This window comes from Python bivittatus, unplaced genomic scaffold, assembly GCF_059951505.1.
Source record: "Python bivittatus isolate LINGU-HERP-01145 unplaced genomic scaffold, Pbiv_v1 ctg000350_np1212, whole genome shotgun sequence".
Classification (NCBI taxonomy): domain Eukaryota; kingdom Metazoa; phylum Chordata; class Lepidosauria; order Squamata; family Pythonidae; genus Python; species Python bivittatus.
In genome coordinates this window covers 7,820,865-7,837,473 of record NW_028277074.1, presented here as the reverse complement: position 1 = coordinate 7,837,473, position 16,609 = coordinate 7,820,865, and the positions used below count along the sequence as shown (strand labels likewise).

The following is a 16,609-nucleotide window of genomic DNA, read 5'->3' as shown; positions in this document are numbered from 1 at the left end:
AAAGGAAAAGAGAAGATAAAGCAAATTTGACAACAATTAAAATATCAACAGTTATAGAAAGAAAAAAAATGGGGGGGGAGAAAATAGTCTATATGGGAAGAATATTTGGATTGTAATCTAGTTATATAAAAATAATGAGGAACAGAATCTCATTCTGACAGTTCTGCCTTTTGATTCCTATTGAAATTACATTTCCCATATGTGCCTGTGTACATTTGGGAATGACAGCATTGGTAGTTTCATAAGACAGTGGAATGTTTGGAAATAGAACTTTGTTTGCCTTGATAAGATGAGCAAACATAATGAAAGGTGCATTTTTCATTTGCTGTTTTAAAATGGCTTCGTGTTCTGTAGCCTTCTTTTCCCTGTTGTTATATGCCCTAAACTATGCTATAGTTTAGCATATGTAATAGAAAGTTGGTTTTCTTTATTTTCACAGATGTTAAATATTTAAAAGAAGAGGATGCAAATCGGAAAACATTTACTGTTAGCAGTACAATGAATTACAGAGCAGATCGTTCTGATGATGGTGCAGTTGTAAGTTGCAGAGTAGATCATGAATCGTTGAACTCCACACCTCAAATAGCAATGCAAGTCCTAGAAATACACTGTAAGTATTATGTATCTGCATTTTATGGATGATGAGCTATTAGGGATATTGTTTATGTCCTGAAATTGTATTCATTATTTGGGTTTTTGGGGCATCACGTTTTCCTTGCATAGTGAAAATTTTAAACATTATTTAAAATATGTGGAACACAATGGGGATTTAACCTTATTAAATAGCCATCACAACATTATCCATGTGATGTCTTTCCTACTGATATCTATGGACTCACTATACAGCTAAAAGCAGATTAGTTCCTTGTGACTATAGTACTTTAATTATTTTAAATTATGGAAGATCACATTTCTTATTTGTTCTTTTGAAAAGATTTCTATCAGCAAAAACTACTTAGAAACCCAAAATTGGTGTATTTTAGACTGAAACATCAAACTGTTAATGCCACTTGTTCTGCCTATTATTTCCATAGCCTACCGTATTTAATTATTTTTAAAAAAATAAACATAATTTTTCATTGACTCTGATCCTATATATTATACCTATCAAAATTATAACAAGAAAAATCCAGTGTTTAAAACCGTAGCCTATATTGAATCTGATTATTTATTTATTGTCACTTATGGACAATTATGGTAAAATGAAAGTTCTCCATCTTATCATTGAGAAGTAGGGGACTGCTGCATGTAGTGTGCTGTATACTGTGGCTTATTAAGTCAGGATATATCTGTCAAAGGATAGTCTGAATTAATCCATTCTCTCAACATGTATTAGTTTTAACTGTCTTGGTTGTCAGTATTACTCATTATTATAGGTTTGTCTGACTAAGAAATTGGAAGTAATTCAAAGCTTAACAAAAGGAGGTCCATTCTTTTCATGACCCTGGATTCTTTCTCTAGATTTAGATAAGGAAACCTATCAGACTAGGTAGGTTGGTAACTAGGAGGTAACCCTGAGTCTTAAGACTAATAGCCCTTAATATAATCCCCTTACCAACTGCCGCAAGTTTGCAACCATCACCATGACTTGTGATGGTAATGATTCAAAGCTTTAATGATGCACTGTGTGAAATGAGCTATCTAACACCTGTTTCCAATCAGCTTCATTGAATAAATCCTGATAATAATGTTTTGAAAGAACAAGAAAAATATATCTTGTCCAGTTTCTCCATCCTTTACATGAGTTTGAACAGTTCAAATATGTTCTCCCTTAGTCAACTTTTTATCAAACTAAAGAATCCATTCATTCTAGCTTTTTCTCATGAAGACGTTGTTTGAGCACTCTGATAATTTACATGACTATTCTCTAGCATTATTATATCCTTTTCCAAATATTGGGACCAGACTTGTATACAGTGTTCCTGATGCAGAAATACCACAAATTTGTATAAGGGCATTACAAATGTTACTTTCAATTTCTTTCCTTATGACTCCTAGCATGGAATCTGCTTTGTTCATACCTATCATGCATTAAATCCACATTGATCCATCCATTATTACCCCCAATTTTTTTTTCTTTGTTCATTGCAGAAAACTTGGACTCCATCAATGTGTGTGTGTGTGTGTGTGTATGTAGCTTTCACTCCAATACGTATCACTTTACCCATATTAAATTAGACCACATCTGCCATTTGAAAACTGCATTTGTCATTTCATGTAGGATTATTACTTGGAAAATATTCCCTAAGTATCTGTTTCTTCTGCTATCTTATATTATTAATATAACAAATATTTATATATTAATAAAACAAATATTGCAAAGACACCATAGGTCACCAATGCTGTTTTCAGGCTGCAAGCTATAATCTTGTAGCAATTAACTGGAAGTAAACACTGTTGAATAAATGGGGCTTAAATAAGCATCCCCCAAAATTGTGCTGTAAACTAAAGCATACAGTATGTCCCCCCCATCCCTGGGATATAAACTTGATGATTGGATATATAACATCAGATTCAATATACCTTTACAGTATGACCATTTGATACAGCTTTCATTCAGGATATTACTAGAATTTTTGTAAAGTAAGTTAAAAAAAACTATTAGCAAATTGAGCGATGCGATTACTTTCAGTTTTATATTTTTTTATTTATTAGAAACAGTGGCATTAGCAACAGGTAGTTTAGATTTATAGTAGTATTGCAACGTATTATCTGTTTATATAGGTGAAAAGAAATTGTTCTGTTGGTTATAAAGAAAATGTTACAGTAGTATTATTTTGCCTCTCTTATAGCAGAAGGATATGCAATGGATTCAACTGAATCCTACATTTCATCATCAATTTCTGAGGTGACTAGAATCTACTCTAGACCTTCCTGTACCATTGTAAACACTTCAGCATTTTGAAGGGCTACAGAAAGCAATTTCCAAACATTTGCTACTTTCCTTTTGCATTTACATATGTCGAGAATGCTACAGGAGTGATAATGATGGAAGAATAGTAGGGAAGGAGCTGATGGATTTACTAGCTACAGTTTTCCAGAGGCGCTCCAGTCATAGTGCTATGGGGAAAGAATGTTTAGTCTTACATAGTGACATATCACATTCCTTTTTTGGCTCTTCATTAATTCTATTTCATCTGAGCAGAAATATGTGACAAGTTTTGGGTAGAATAAGTGAGAGAAGAGAGTTATTAGTGTCTTATCTCTCAAATTAAACTTCTCAGTCATTTTTCCAAAATGTGTCTATTTCAATTTATTTATTCCTTGATTTTTAATCTATAAATTAAGTTTAAATCATGGTTACTGTTATTTGTTAGCTGACCTTAACGGACATTAAGCTCATTATGTCAAAGCACTTGCCTTTAATGAGGATGGCAAAGTGGCTTTAGCAGAGAACATTAGCAATAGCCCCAGTAGAGATGACACAGTGCAAAGCAATGAAATCAGTTGCTGCTCTATTTCATGGATTACAAAGATACTGTTAACCTTTAGAGAAAGTCAGATATTTCATGAAGAATCAGTGGGTTTTACATAGTTTTCACTGCTTCCTGCATTTACTTTAATGCTAAAAAAGGAGAAGGCATCTGTTAAAGCAAGAGTTCAGTGTCATGAACTAGAATAGACCTGGGTTCCTTCTTTGCTGTATACATTATAATGATGCTCTCCATTAAACATGATGATATAATTTTACAATACAATATAATACAAGAATTTAAAGTGGAATCAGTGACTTGAAAAATGCAATAAAATATGTGTGGCATAAATCAGTATTTTGCTGATTCACTTTATTAAAAGAATGCCTGAATGTAAATTTTTCAAGCATAAGTAATGAGTCCATTGCCATATTCAGGTTTCTTAAGATATAATAGATCTTAAATTAAAACTAATAATAAGGTAAATTATTAGGGATAGAATACCTAATGTCATTGCCTACATTACCTTTGCAAAAATGATATTAATTTCAGAATACTGATTTCCAACTAAAAGTACAAGATCTAGCTCATTTTCAGTAACTGATTTAAAATCACCAAATATATCTGAACTTATCCTTTATTTTCTCTGGAACACTTTCTCTTCTTTATTTTTTCTCAGCTACATATGTGGATGGTTTTGGAGATGTAACTGTGATTTTTAATGCCACCAATTTAATAGGGTTTTTTTTTCCCCATACAAATCTCAAAAACTAAACTATGTTTTTCAAATTTAAAGTGATATTATGCACAATATACACTTAATTCTATCTTGCTGATCTTTGTATAACATATATTGTAATTTTTTAATTCCCTCCAGAAAATTAAGAAAGAAACCAGTGAAAAATCAGAGTGGTTCCATTATGAGGAGTTATTATCAGGTGGTTAAAAGTGTTTATTGCTCTTAAATTTATAACATTATTTTCAGATCAGTTTTCATATAAAATAGTGGAAAGAAAACCAGATATATGATGAATAAAACATACTAATTGCTCTGAGATACATAGAAGAATTGCTGGTAGACTGCACAAAAATTAAATAGGAATATAAATATAGTGGCAAATGAGTTCAGCAAGGCAGGTGCATTCTAGGATATGAAATGCTTTAAAAATTATTTTTTCAAATCTAGTCACAAGCACTTGCTACATTACTATGCTGTGTATGAAGGATTTACTTTATTAAACGAGGTATAGGTGTTAGAAGGATGGCATTTTTTTGTTTGTTTGTTGTTTTGTTTTTTAGAGAGAGAGAGAGAGAAATACAGTATTTCCAGTTTGTTATGCAATCTACACAGTCCTTACCCCATAAGCTTAACTGTGATGAAAGAAGCACATTTTTATAAAATGAAACATAATTAGCAAACACATGATATGTCATAAGCCATATATCAGACTAATAATTTGATTACAGTTTTGTATAACTATAAAAATGGCAAAGTAGTCATCAAGAAACTCTAACAAGACCGTGGTTTGAGACCAAGCCAAACTATGGTCCCAAAAGAATATGGAGTTCCAGTGGGGTACTTTTCCACCTTCCCTGGCAATAAATTATGCTGAATTAAATAGATAATTATTTGTCCTTTCCTGACTTCTCCATTTAGCTACATAAGTTGGCTGCATCACGTAGTCTACCTGGTGTCTGCTCTGTCATAGCATTATGAAAAGGCCTGCAATATTGGCATCTAGAATGTCCTAAGTAAAGCCTCATCTGATATACAGCATGATTTAGCAGATGTTATGTGCCCATTTCATAGAAGAGCATTTACTCTCACCCACCATAACATTTTGCCATCCTTTCTGCTGGTAAATAGATTTAACAGTATCCCTGCATAGGATAAACTCTGTCCATCTTTGCTGGAAGAAAAAGAATCATTGGTGAGATGATTTAATAATATGCCTCCTAACTCATTTTCATCCCAGATCAGAGGAGAATACACTCCTGTTATTAGCTGACATGTTTCTGTATATTTTTAGAAAGTCACCAAACTTATTATTATTACTATTAGGTACTCAATTATATCACAGTTTTGGGAACATTAATACTTGTTATTTATAACTGATTTCACTGTTTTCTTGTATCCTTTTTGTCTTCTTTGCAAATTCAAATAAAATTGAAAGTTTATTATTGTTATTATTATTTAAAAAATCAACCACCAGCTGTCAAACACATGAAATATGTTGTTCAAATATATGTTCATATATATATGTTATGAAAAGTTGACTCCATTTTCAACAAAAGTAAAGTTCTTATTCAAAATACCATCAAGCAGATGTTGCTTCTTATGACTGAAAGAAGCCTGGTAAAAACAGGCTTACTATGGAAACTGCAGCATGGCTCCATTACAAAATTTCCAGTTGAGATTTTGCCTTATAGAAACCCACAATAAAAAAAAAATTGCAACTGAAGATTATTTTATACAATCCACCACCAGATAGTATTTTTTTTAAAAAATGACATAGTGTCTAAATTAATATTTTCCTTAACAGAGATGTTCTTAGAAAGCTCCAAAACCCAGATTGTCTAATTTCTATGATCCTGTTCAAGCATGATTCCCCCCACATGACTGATCTAGTGGAACTTCAAAAGCTTCACTTTTGAGCTTCCTGCATGTCCCAGTCTCTGCTGTCTAATCTACTTTCTGAAAATAAACTTTGAATTCATTGAAGCTCTTTTCATGATTCAGAACCTTTAGAATTAACTTAAAGAAGTTCCTAGAATATATCTGTAAATGGCAATTAGCCACATTAGCTAAATATTCAGACACAGTATGCCTCTCAATGCCATTTGCAAGGATTCAATAATTGGCTCAGTTGTTTTCATGTATGCATTATTTTGGTTTCTGTGGAATGAATGTATTCATGTAACTTATCAAGAAAACTTTTCATGAATAAGTTTCTCTCCAAGTATTTGGGTCTATAATTTTCATAAACTCTGACCAATTTTAAAGTTGAGTATGGTCAATAGAAATTGTAATCCAAAACACAAAGAGGGCATCAGAATGTGTACTGTGTGATGCTTACAGTATATTAATAAAAATGACTATTTCAGTAGCTTTTGATCAAAAGTTATACTTACACCAAGTTTGCCAGTTTTAAATAATATGCAAAATCTGCATATCTAGGATTCTTAAATCAGAAAGAAAATTTTACAAGAAAAGCATGTAGTTATAGAATATATAATTCTATATATTATCTATCTATCTATCTATCTATCTGCTTACTTGTTACATCTTATTGCCACCATACTCCGCAAGGTATAGTACGGTGGTAGTACACAATTAAATCCTGTAATCATCACAATATACCATGAAATCAAATACAAAACAATAATCAAAAACATCAATTCAACTTAACAGTTCACCCCAACAAATTAAATTATTAGGTATCTTGGTTAAAGAGTTAAAGATTTTAAGGCTCTTCTGAACAGCTCCATTTATATATAAACGATTTTTATGTTGTTAGCTTTATTGGTTTATTTAGAAACCACAGAAACAGATAATCTGTGTGAACTTTTAAGGATATTTATGTGACAATTCTGTAGTCCAATTAAACTCGGTTATTCTTATTCAACACTTCTCCCACAACTTTTGAAAGCTTATGGTAAAACAAAACAAAACAAAAACCTATTCACCCCGTTTGTTTCAGGTTTTAGAAAAGAAAATCTCTCTCTCCTCCCTCCTCTCTCTCTCTCTCTCTGTCCCTCTCTGCACACAGCTACACCTTCTCAGTGTCTGTAGAATTGAACTTTCATACTCAAGGGCTGCATAGCAGAGAAAGCAGAGATATAGTTAACCATTCTCAGAGCATTCAATCAAGTGTTTGAAAAGCTGATCACAAAGGGATTAAGGATATTACCTTTTTGAAAGTACCTAATTGAATTCAGCAATTCATATTATTTCTAAGAACTAAATAAAGCTTTCTAATGTGCACTCACACTGTTTCATAATAGGCAGTACTTTTGTGGGAAGATTAGAATGCAGAAAACAAGAATATTTTTTTAATGTATAATTGTAATGTGTGGGTTGTTCTTCCATCTTTCAATATTCTTTCTTCATTTTGACAAGACCATTTACTTACTTGGTTTACTTTCTGTAACTATCATATGACTATCAAACACCATATCCCACCACATATATAACAATTCCAAGAAAACTGATTCAGGACTGAAATACTGGCTCCGTTCACCTCATATAGTTCATTTTTCACCTCCTAAGTAGTTTGATTCTGAACATAGTTTCCCATTCTGTGTAATTCACTACATTACATCATTGTTCTAATTAGGATGCAAATTTACTCATGCAGATACTTTATTTTGAGAAATGAAAATTGTGGATATTTGCTGCATCCCTTTATTAGCTTTATATATCTTTCTGTAATGACTTAATTACTGCTGAATCTCAAATGTAATTGCATAATCTCAAGACAATGTATGACTTCCATTATGGTATGGGAACTATATGAACAATCTCTACAACTAACATCTATTATGATGATAAAAAGTATGATGACAAATATGTACACTTTAAATGAATGGTGCTTTAGTGTCTATCCAGTCTGATAGACATAACTGAGAATATTGATGCACATCATCATACTGTTTCCAAGGCTGCTTTTCCTAATACATGTTTATTCCCTCTTGAAACAAATTATCCAGCGTAGCTAGGGTAGCACCAGAATGGTAGCACTGACATTCTTATGAGCACACCAGCACAAGTACAGAGTACATGTATGCTCTCAGCTAGATGTCCAAGACAGTTTGCTTCTTGGAAGCCTTAATGGTACTGTTTGCAACGCATTTGGATAATATGATCTGATGAAACTGCCCATTAATTTAGGCCAACTATCCACATAAAGGCATCTACTCAGAAAGATGGGGATGGCTCAGATGGAATGGTGACGCCAGACATTCCTCCTCCATTTCCAGAAGCTTAGGAGTTTACCATACTTTGCCTAATGCAAAGCCAGTCCTGTTGGACTGTCCATGGAGAATCCATATAATCTGTGACAGTCTCAGATACAGATTTATTGGAAATGATAAAATGAATTGTTGCATCATTGCTGCTGCATAGATTCCATTCTTTTTCCACACTGGATAAGAAAAATATAATTTAGCTAAATTGCTTACCAAATTATTTATTAAATATGTTTGCATTGCATTATTCGATGAATAATTTGTCTTAACTCCTTTCATATTCTCAAAAAATGTAATAAGCATTATTAGCCTAATATTTTCTGAATTTTCGTTTAGACTCTATTCAAAATTTCGGAATGTTTTCCACTCCCAGGCCTTTATATAATTAAAATGCAAGTAATATTTTCAGACATCAAGCCCTTTTCAGGCATGAATAAAATATGCATGAAGGGGCTACTAGGAATGGATGGAGTAGATAGTGCTGAGTGACTGACATCAGGCATTTTGGTTATAGATCTCTCTGATAAAGCAGGTCATGTGTATTTGAACATAAACTGATGGGCTAATTAGATACTGTTTTTTGTAGTTCAGCTGGTAATCAGGTCAGAGCAAGGTCATTGCAAGAAATGGATTTTACTACAGTGAATAGTGATTATTCACAGAACTAATGAAAGCTGTGCTTCCATATGAAAGTATTCAGAAGCTGTGAAAGAAGTACCACTAATTAAAAAATGAATATCAAATACTAAATCAAAAGAAGAAGAATGATAAAATCCCATGTTCCAAGCAAAACCAGGTAGTTGTTAGATATATTACTGGTACTACAATTAAGCTATATGTTATGTTTGTCATTTGTGGTTTTGAAATTACATGTGTGGTGTACTAATAGAAGTCCACTGATGTTGCTTGAAACAGCAAAATTTCCATAGGAAGAGAGATAATGCAGGAAATAATTCTAGCTGACATAACAAGGCTTGAATGACATAACAAGGACTGCTTGTGGTACAATTTTCCAAATGAAAATTGAACTTGTTATCAGGTCAAATTTACTGTTGCATCAAACTGAGTCCCCTGCCTGCCTTGTGAATGTAAGATGTTCTGTAAAATCCACCCTAGATCATATTTTCTCTGTATCTTATTTTCATCATGTTACTGTACGTTTATCTATGAGCAGATTGTATGCATTATAACTTTTCTTTAGATATACACTGAACCATTCACAGAGTTCTTTTAAGTGGAAGAACAATAATGAATTAAGACATATTTTCTCTATAGTATTTTTTTTTCCCCACAAGAAAACATTCATCATGGGATTCTTATAGTTACCTAGTATTAAACGAGTAGCCAATTGTCATTTGTTTATATGGAAGAAAAGAGCCACTTGGATAACAATTGGGTTTAAAAATAAACCTAATTCTATGGAACAACTCTCTCTAATTTTTCAGTTTGTAACCCACTTACTTACTTGTAAGTAAGCCAGTTTAAACATTTGAAAAAATAGCAAGTCCACACCTTTTCTTTTGGGGTTCAATTTCAAGTGTGTCAACAACAACAACAAAAACAAAAACACAAGAGTTTGTGACTCAGCTGGCTTTTATAATTATATCAAACACAAGTCATATTTTAAAGTTTAGAATAGATTATGCACTGTTGTGTGTAATAATTTTATCTAATAATTAATACCATTCAAAAATCTAGCTTAAAAAAAATTAAAAACAATATTCTGTATTAGAAGCAGTATTCCATTCCAAAAAAGATACTTTCTATAATGCCAGTAACAATTAAAAAAAAAAAAAATCTAAGAACCATCTAAAGGCCTCTATTACAATTTTAGGTTATTCCAGCAGTCAGTATGCTTATTCAAATGCACTCTTAATGCAGTTGTTTTTCTAATAACATTCACATCCATCTACAAGAAAGAATTGCTTTGAGTGCTCGTTACTCCTTTTCAGTAAATTCCTTTTTGTATATTACCTTTCAATTTCAAATTTGTAAATGCTAATATAGTTCAGCCATGCACACCAAGCAATTTTCGTAAAGACATAGGGACATGTTTATTTCATATTTGAATTGTGCAGTTCCTAATTCAGTGGCTTGCTGTCAGACCACTGTGCCCACTGCACACCATGGTGAATGGTCAATAAGAACAACATTCAGATGAACATTTGAAGAATGGATATCAATTTCTGTCATAAGGAATTTCGGTATTATTGGTGACAGACACTGATAGCCACTCAGAACACAGTTCCATAAAGACAGCCTTGGTGTTCTGCTGCTACATTGTAATGCCATCTAGGACCCATATAGCCATTCTCTGTTGTTTAATGATAAATGTTAAATAGTAAATCACTGTACAGGTTCATACAACCACCTGGATTCAGAATCATAACTTGAATGAATCCAAGGTAACCTCATCCTTAAGTCAATTCTGATTTTGCTTTCATAATTTGCATAGTACAATGTGTATACAATTTTAATCTAATTTTACAAATATTGTTTTTTCCAGATATTCCTTCAGTTAAAATAATACCTTCCACATTATGGCCAGAAGAAGGACAATCTATAACTCTGATTTGTGAATCCAAAGGAAAACCACTGTAAGTGATTTAACAAGCAATATGTTTTTGTTATTTTCTTTATTCTCCTTTGATTGCAGCTTCTGACTGCAAAGCTGTACTGTTTTTCTTTTGTCCTGGGGTGTAAAATGATCTCTACTACAGAAAATCCCTTGAAGCATGTCTTCATTAAGTGCCTATGGAAGACTGGTCTTTTACTTTGTCATTTATTTTAGTCTTGGGAAAGGATTCCTGCTGTGCATTTTTTTTATTTTATTTTATTTATTTATTTTGTTTTGTTTTGTTTTTAAGAAAGCTATTTCAACCTGAAAGAATTGCTGGCTTATTTGCTGTTCATATCATCAGACTGATGATGGGTACATATTTTCAAAGCAAAGTCTCACATCTGATGAAACGCTTCTAAAATCAACACTTTTTTAAAAAAGTAAAGTGTTGAACTTTTGTCTGCTTCAGTTGTCATTTACATGGTATTTGGAAACTTAGTGATGTATGCAAATGTCTTTTCAACCATCCAATTTTAAAATAGCATTAAGAGAGTGAAGGTGAATATGTTTGAAGTTGACTACGAATGTTTTTATTTCTTTACAAACAAACCTTAAACTCATTCTGAATATAGTTTAAAACCGATGTACAGTATAATTTACCACTAAGTAAATATGAGCATTATTATATCCATCTACATTATGAGAAATAATTCAAATGATCTTTTTCTACTTCTCAGTATTATGTTAGATGCCCTCCACACACATACCTTTTAATTTGTTGACCTATATTTTCATACTACACTTTAGGCGAGGTATTACCATGTTTGTTTGGGACTTGTGTTTCTGTCTATGTCTATAAAGAATATTGATGGAGTAACCAATCCTGAAATGTGAATGGAAGAATTTAGTGTAAGTATAAGCGTAAGTGATAGGGAGACACATCAGCACCCTGTTTTTCTGAAGAGCAGGTTATTAGCAGTCCAGCTTTTCTGACTCAGAAACGAGTCTGTTTACCACAATTAGTACGTTGACTATCCCTGCTCCCCACTCAACAGGAAGACAACAATGTAGCAGCAGCAACAAATGACTTTTTACCACCCAATTACATTACCACAATATGCTCTCTTCGGGATTCTTTGAAGACTACTTGGAACCCCCAATCTATTTATTAGTGGTTGAGATAGTGGTTGAGATTTGCACATAACACCAGTCCTGAAAGGTACACTTCAAAGTGTTGGTTTTTAACCTAAAACCCCCTATGCCTTTGCGAAATGCTGGTCAGGTGCTACTTGTTTACTTGCAGGACTTCTGTTTCGTATGAGTGCTACCATGCATGTTGAGGATATGGATGCTGAGGCTCCCTCCCCACAAAAGTTTTGGGGAAACTTAAGTTTTCTTAGCACCCATTCTTTGAAGTATTTTCCAACAGAAAACTGGATGGCATTGATCTTGATTTTCAGGAAATCGGTTAAACAGCAAATTATCAGGAAATCTGACATCTAATATGAGAATAAAGGGTGGTAATGAATGTATTGTTTTGGTATTTATTTTCATTATGGCTTTTGATTATCTTGTATACTACCATGAGTCCTTGTAGACTATAGTGACATTAAAATATGGTAATAAATAAATAAATGTATATACTGCCCCATTTCATAAACAAATGAAAGAACAAAGCAGTCATCCATAAAACTTTCATAATACATGTAAAACCACAACATAACTGTAATTTTAAAAAATCCTCAAAATCAGTCAAGCCAATTGCAATCCTAATTCCTGTGGAACAAAATTGTTTTAATTGTAATTGTGAGATGTAATTATCACAGTGACCTTTTAAGGCAGCCTATCATGGAAATCATTTTTTTAATTGAGAAGTTAGAAGAAAAAAGGCAATTAGTTAATTATAAAACTTGCCTTCAAAAACATTGAGATAGAGGGGAAAGGAGAAGGTTGGCGTTTTGTGTGCCTCTGATTTAGCATCTGGGAAAAGGAGAGAGGCTGAGATGGATATTGGAATGATGGAAAGAGAAAGACGTATTGTCTCTGACTTATGCTGTTGCAAACCACTGGAAAGGACCTCCTTGACATCAAGGTCATGGGCATCTGCAAAAGTTTCATTAAAATGACAGTGTATTGTGTAGAGGAAGGCAGAAAAAATGCTAGCAAAGGAATGCAAAAGCTATATGCAGATAACAGACAGTAAACAACATCTCAGCCCTGGTAAACATAAAAGCATGATAAAGAGACTCAAAATAAACCTGCCTTGATTCTGTATTATATGAGGAGCAGAGGAAAACTTTATAGGCTTCTGAGGTTCTGTTATATCCTACAACAATAAAAACAAGTTGCAGTAGTTCATGAAGTATGTTTTTTCCTGATCTGGTCTACTTTGAAAAGTCTGACATGTTGTGAGGTCACAATGCAAGCTTCACCCATTTAGTACTTGCATACAATGTTACAATGGAAGTACAAAGGAAGTAGAGTTTGCATTACCTTCTCCCCGCCCTTGTCTCCACAACCATGATCAGTTTAGATCCACAAAGAAAAGAAGACAGAAAAAAAGTCCCCTAAACTCTGCAAGTAGATTTGGAAGATAGAAAAGTTGTATTTGAAAGCTGATATTCCTGAATTGCAAGGCTATTTCTTTTCACCAATAACTCTTTTGAAATATACTATTGTAGAGCTTGAAATGCTCCACAAACTAATGAGATTAGGTGGGAATGCAATTAACAATAAAGATACATCCAAAGACAAACCGTCTCCAATAGGATAGGTGTTTCTCTCTTACACTGAGAAAGTCACAGACGTATTGGAATACTATTAGAGAAACACAAGCTAAAAACAATCCATAAGCTAACAAAGAATATTCAAGGTATCATTCAATTTCCCAAGGATGGCAGAAATCCACTTTCATCAGCAGCAATCTACCACATTCCCTGCAGTTGTGGACAGATATACTGTATATTGGAGCCACAAAACACAGTATTAATATTTAGTTAAAAGAACAAGAAAGGCATTGCCTGAAAAGTCAGCAGTAGCTGAACATGTGCTGCTCATACTGGACACAAGGTCCAGTTCAAAGACCAAGAAGTTCTGGCAGCCATGACAAACTACCATGTGCAACTACATAGAGAAGCTATTGAGATCTGTAAACATTCCAACAAGTTCAACAGGAAGGAAGGTTTGAAATTCAACAAAACATAGATCCCAGCTGCATGCAACACCAAGACTAAAAAGTATTTGCAGCACCCTCACCAGCAAGAACACCTAGGAGTATTCTGGCTCAAAGAGCAGCCAATCAGGAACCAGCTCTCTTGGAATACTCCAAAATAGACCAATTAGAAGTCTACCCACACAAAGAACCAATCAGCAGCCTGGGTCAAGGACAGGATAATCAAGTACTGATTCTCTTGAAATTTCTTCAAAATGGAACAATCAGAAGTCTACTTAGATAAAGAACCAATCAAGTCCAAGCTTTCTTGGACTCCCGTGACATGGACCAATCTAAGATCAGTTTGTCAGGTTCAAATACAAGAGCTGAGTTAGTTCCTCTTCAGTTGCCTGTGAGCTGCCAAAAAGTACACTACAAAGCAAGTCACTCTGCCTCTGATGCCAACTGCTGGCAAAACATCAGGACACCAGAAAACTAGATCACAGCTATTCAGCCTGAAAGCTCCTCACTCTTGAAATCATCTGGAGTTAATCTTACAAGGCTGCTTATCTTGGAAGTCATTTAAAAAGAAAAATCTGTGCAAAATGTATTTTCTAGCCCTCTTCATTTTCTTCAGATTTCTTCAGATATCCAGCTTGAGCATCTGAAGTATCACAGTAGCCCAGCTGCTACATAATTACTCACCAGAATATTTCTAATTTTACAGGATTTCTTTCATGGGAAAGGAAACATCAAGTGACCATGGTTTCCTATATATTTTTCTGTAGGTGTTCATGTGTGTGTGTGTGGTATGACTTCTACTGTATGTACATTGTTGAGGGAACAAGATACTTTTTGTTGTTGTTATTCACAGATTGAGTACCATACTGAATACCTGCATAAGATTTATGAGTTTGGGAACTCTAAAACTATCACTACCTTAGAAAAAAGATGCAAGCAAAATAACAAGCTGATCTTCAAATGAATTTTCAAATTAAAACAAGAAATATTAACTTTTACTTAATAATGGAAATGTCCCTAATTTTAGGTTGATTATACAATACATCTTTTTAAGGACATTCAAAAATCTCAGTCTTCTTAATGGCCAACTAATGTCACACAGTGTTGCTTAGTGATTTAATTAAGGAACAGAAGGAGATTAAGCATTAATGATTCCAAAAGTTCCTATGCCAGTATGTAGACATCTTATCCATCTCAATGGAGAGTGTTGGCAGGAAGTTCAAATACACTTTGTCCCAACTTTTAGATCTTTCCTGCCAATGTGTCAGATTTATAAGCCAAGGAGATTCTGGGAAGAACTGGACAGATAAAACCAGTAGATAAAATAGGTTAAAATTTGGCACATAAAAAACATGATAGTACAAAAATGTATTTTCTTCAAGCCAAGAGTTAACAGAGCAGGTGCTAGCTGTAGCTCCCTAAAAAGAGACTTCCATAAGTAGGACTCCACAATCGATTTGTTCTTCACCCACTTAATTTAATCTTAATTCAGATAGAATAATCAAAAGCATCCCAATCCAAAGGTTAATATGGGAAACAAATCTGAAATCAAGGTCCCAAGTCACATCATTCATGCCAGAAGATATCATAAGAAAGGGAAGGAATCTGTTTATTTTTTATATGATCAACAAATTATTACTGTAAATGTAAACAAACATTAAGGACAAACGTCAAACATCAGGCAAAGTTATAAAGGATGTATCTAAGGTTTATATTTGCTACTTTGTAAACAGTAGATTGTTTATAGTGTCCTTCGATGAAATAGGCTAAAGATTTCTGGTAACATGAAAAATGAGACATTGTGAAAGTATAACCAAAAATAACTTTAGGCATTCAGTTATCAGGGAAACAAACAAAATCAACACATGTATAAAATCCATTTTCTATGCCTTCAGTTTAGTATTATTATAATACTTCGAAATGCTATTTTTTTAAAAAAATATTTATAGCAATTTAAAATATATATATATAGCAAGAGATTGTAAAACTACTTGCTAAAGATTGTGGATTTTAAAAAATGTTTTTATTCTTTATCCTGCCTTTTTTCAAGTAACTTTGTGCAGGTTTTTGGGGTTTTTTTTTATTATTATGATAAATATACAAATAATAAACATTATTCAAATAATAAACATTATTTGTATATTATTATTTATTATGATAAACACGCAAATAATTAAAGGTCATCCAGTACATTTCACTATAAATTGGAGAATTGATAATGGGAATCAGTGCTCTCCCAAGCCAACCTTTTCCCAATCTGATATTTTCCAAGCTTGTTGGACTCATTTCAAAGTGGCAGGCAATTGGCATCCAAAACATAAACAATCTCAGGCTGTGTAAGTGTGTATTATATTGTTTTCATTTCTCTCTAATTCATTCATTTCATTCTATCACCTGGCTACAGAAAAGTAAGGTAATCAATACAGTAGAACACATAAATTAAAAAAAGAAAGCTGTCAAATTTTCTTGGATGTGGAAAAAGCCTTTAACAATTTG

The 16,609-nt window shown here is 33.2% G+C and overlaps 1 protein-coding gene across 4 annotated transcripts in view; it reads left to right on the top strand.

Moving 5' to 3' along the window:
* Positions 1-16,609, top strand: part of CADM2 (cell adhesion molecule 2) — a 468,972-nt gene that overhangs the window by 360,922 nt on the left and 91,441 nt on the right. For all 4 annotated transcript variants that reach the window (XM_088144570.1, XM_088144571.1, XM_088144568.1 and 1 more), the window contains 2 exons: positions 440-610; positions 10,888-10,978. In XM_088144570.1, coding sequence (XP_088000696.1) covers positions 440-610; positions 10,888-10,978 — 262 coding nt within the window. The remainder of the gene's footprint in view (positions 1-439; positions 611-10,887; positions 10,979-16,609) is intronic.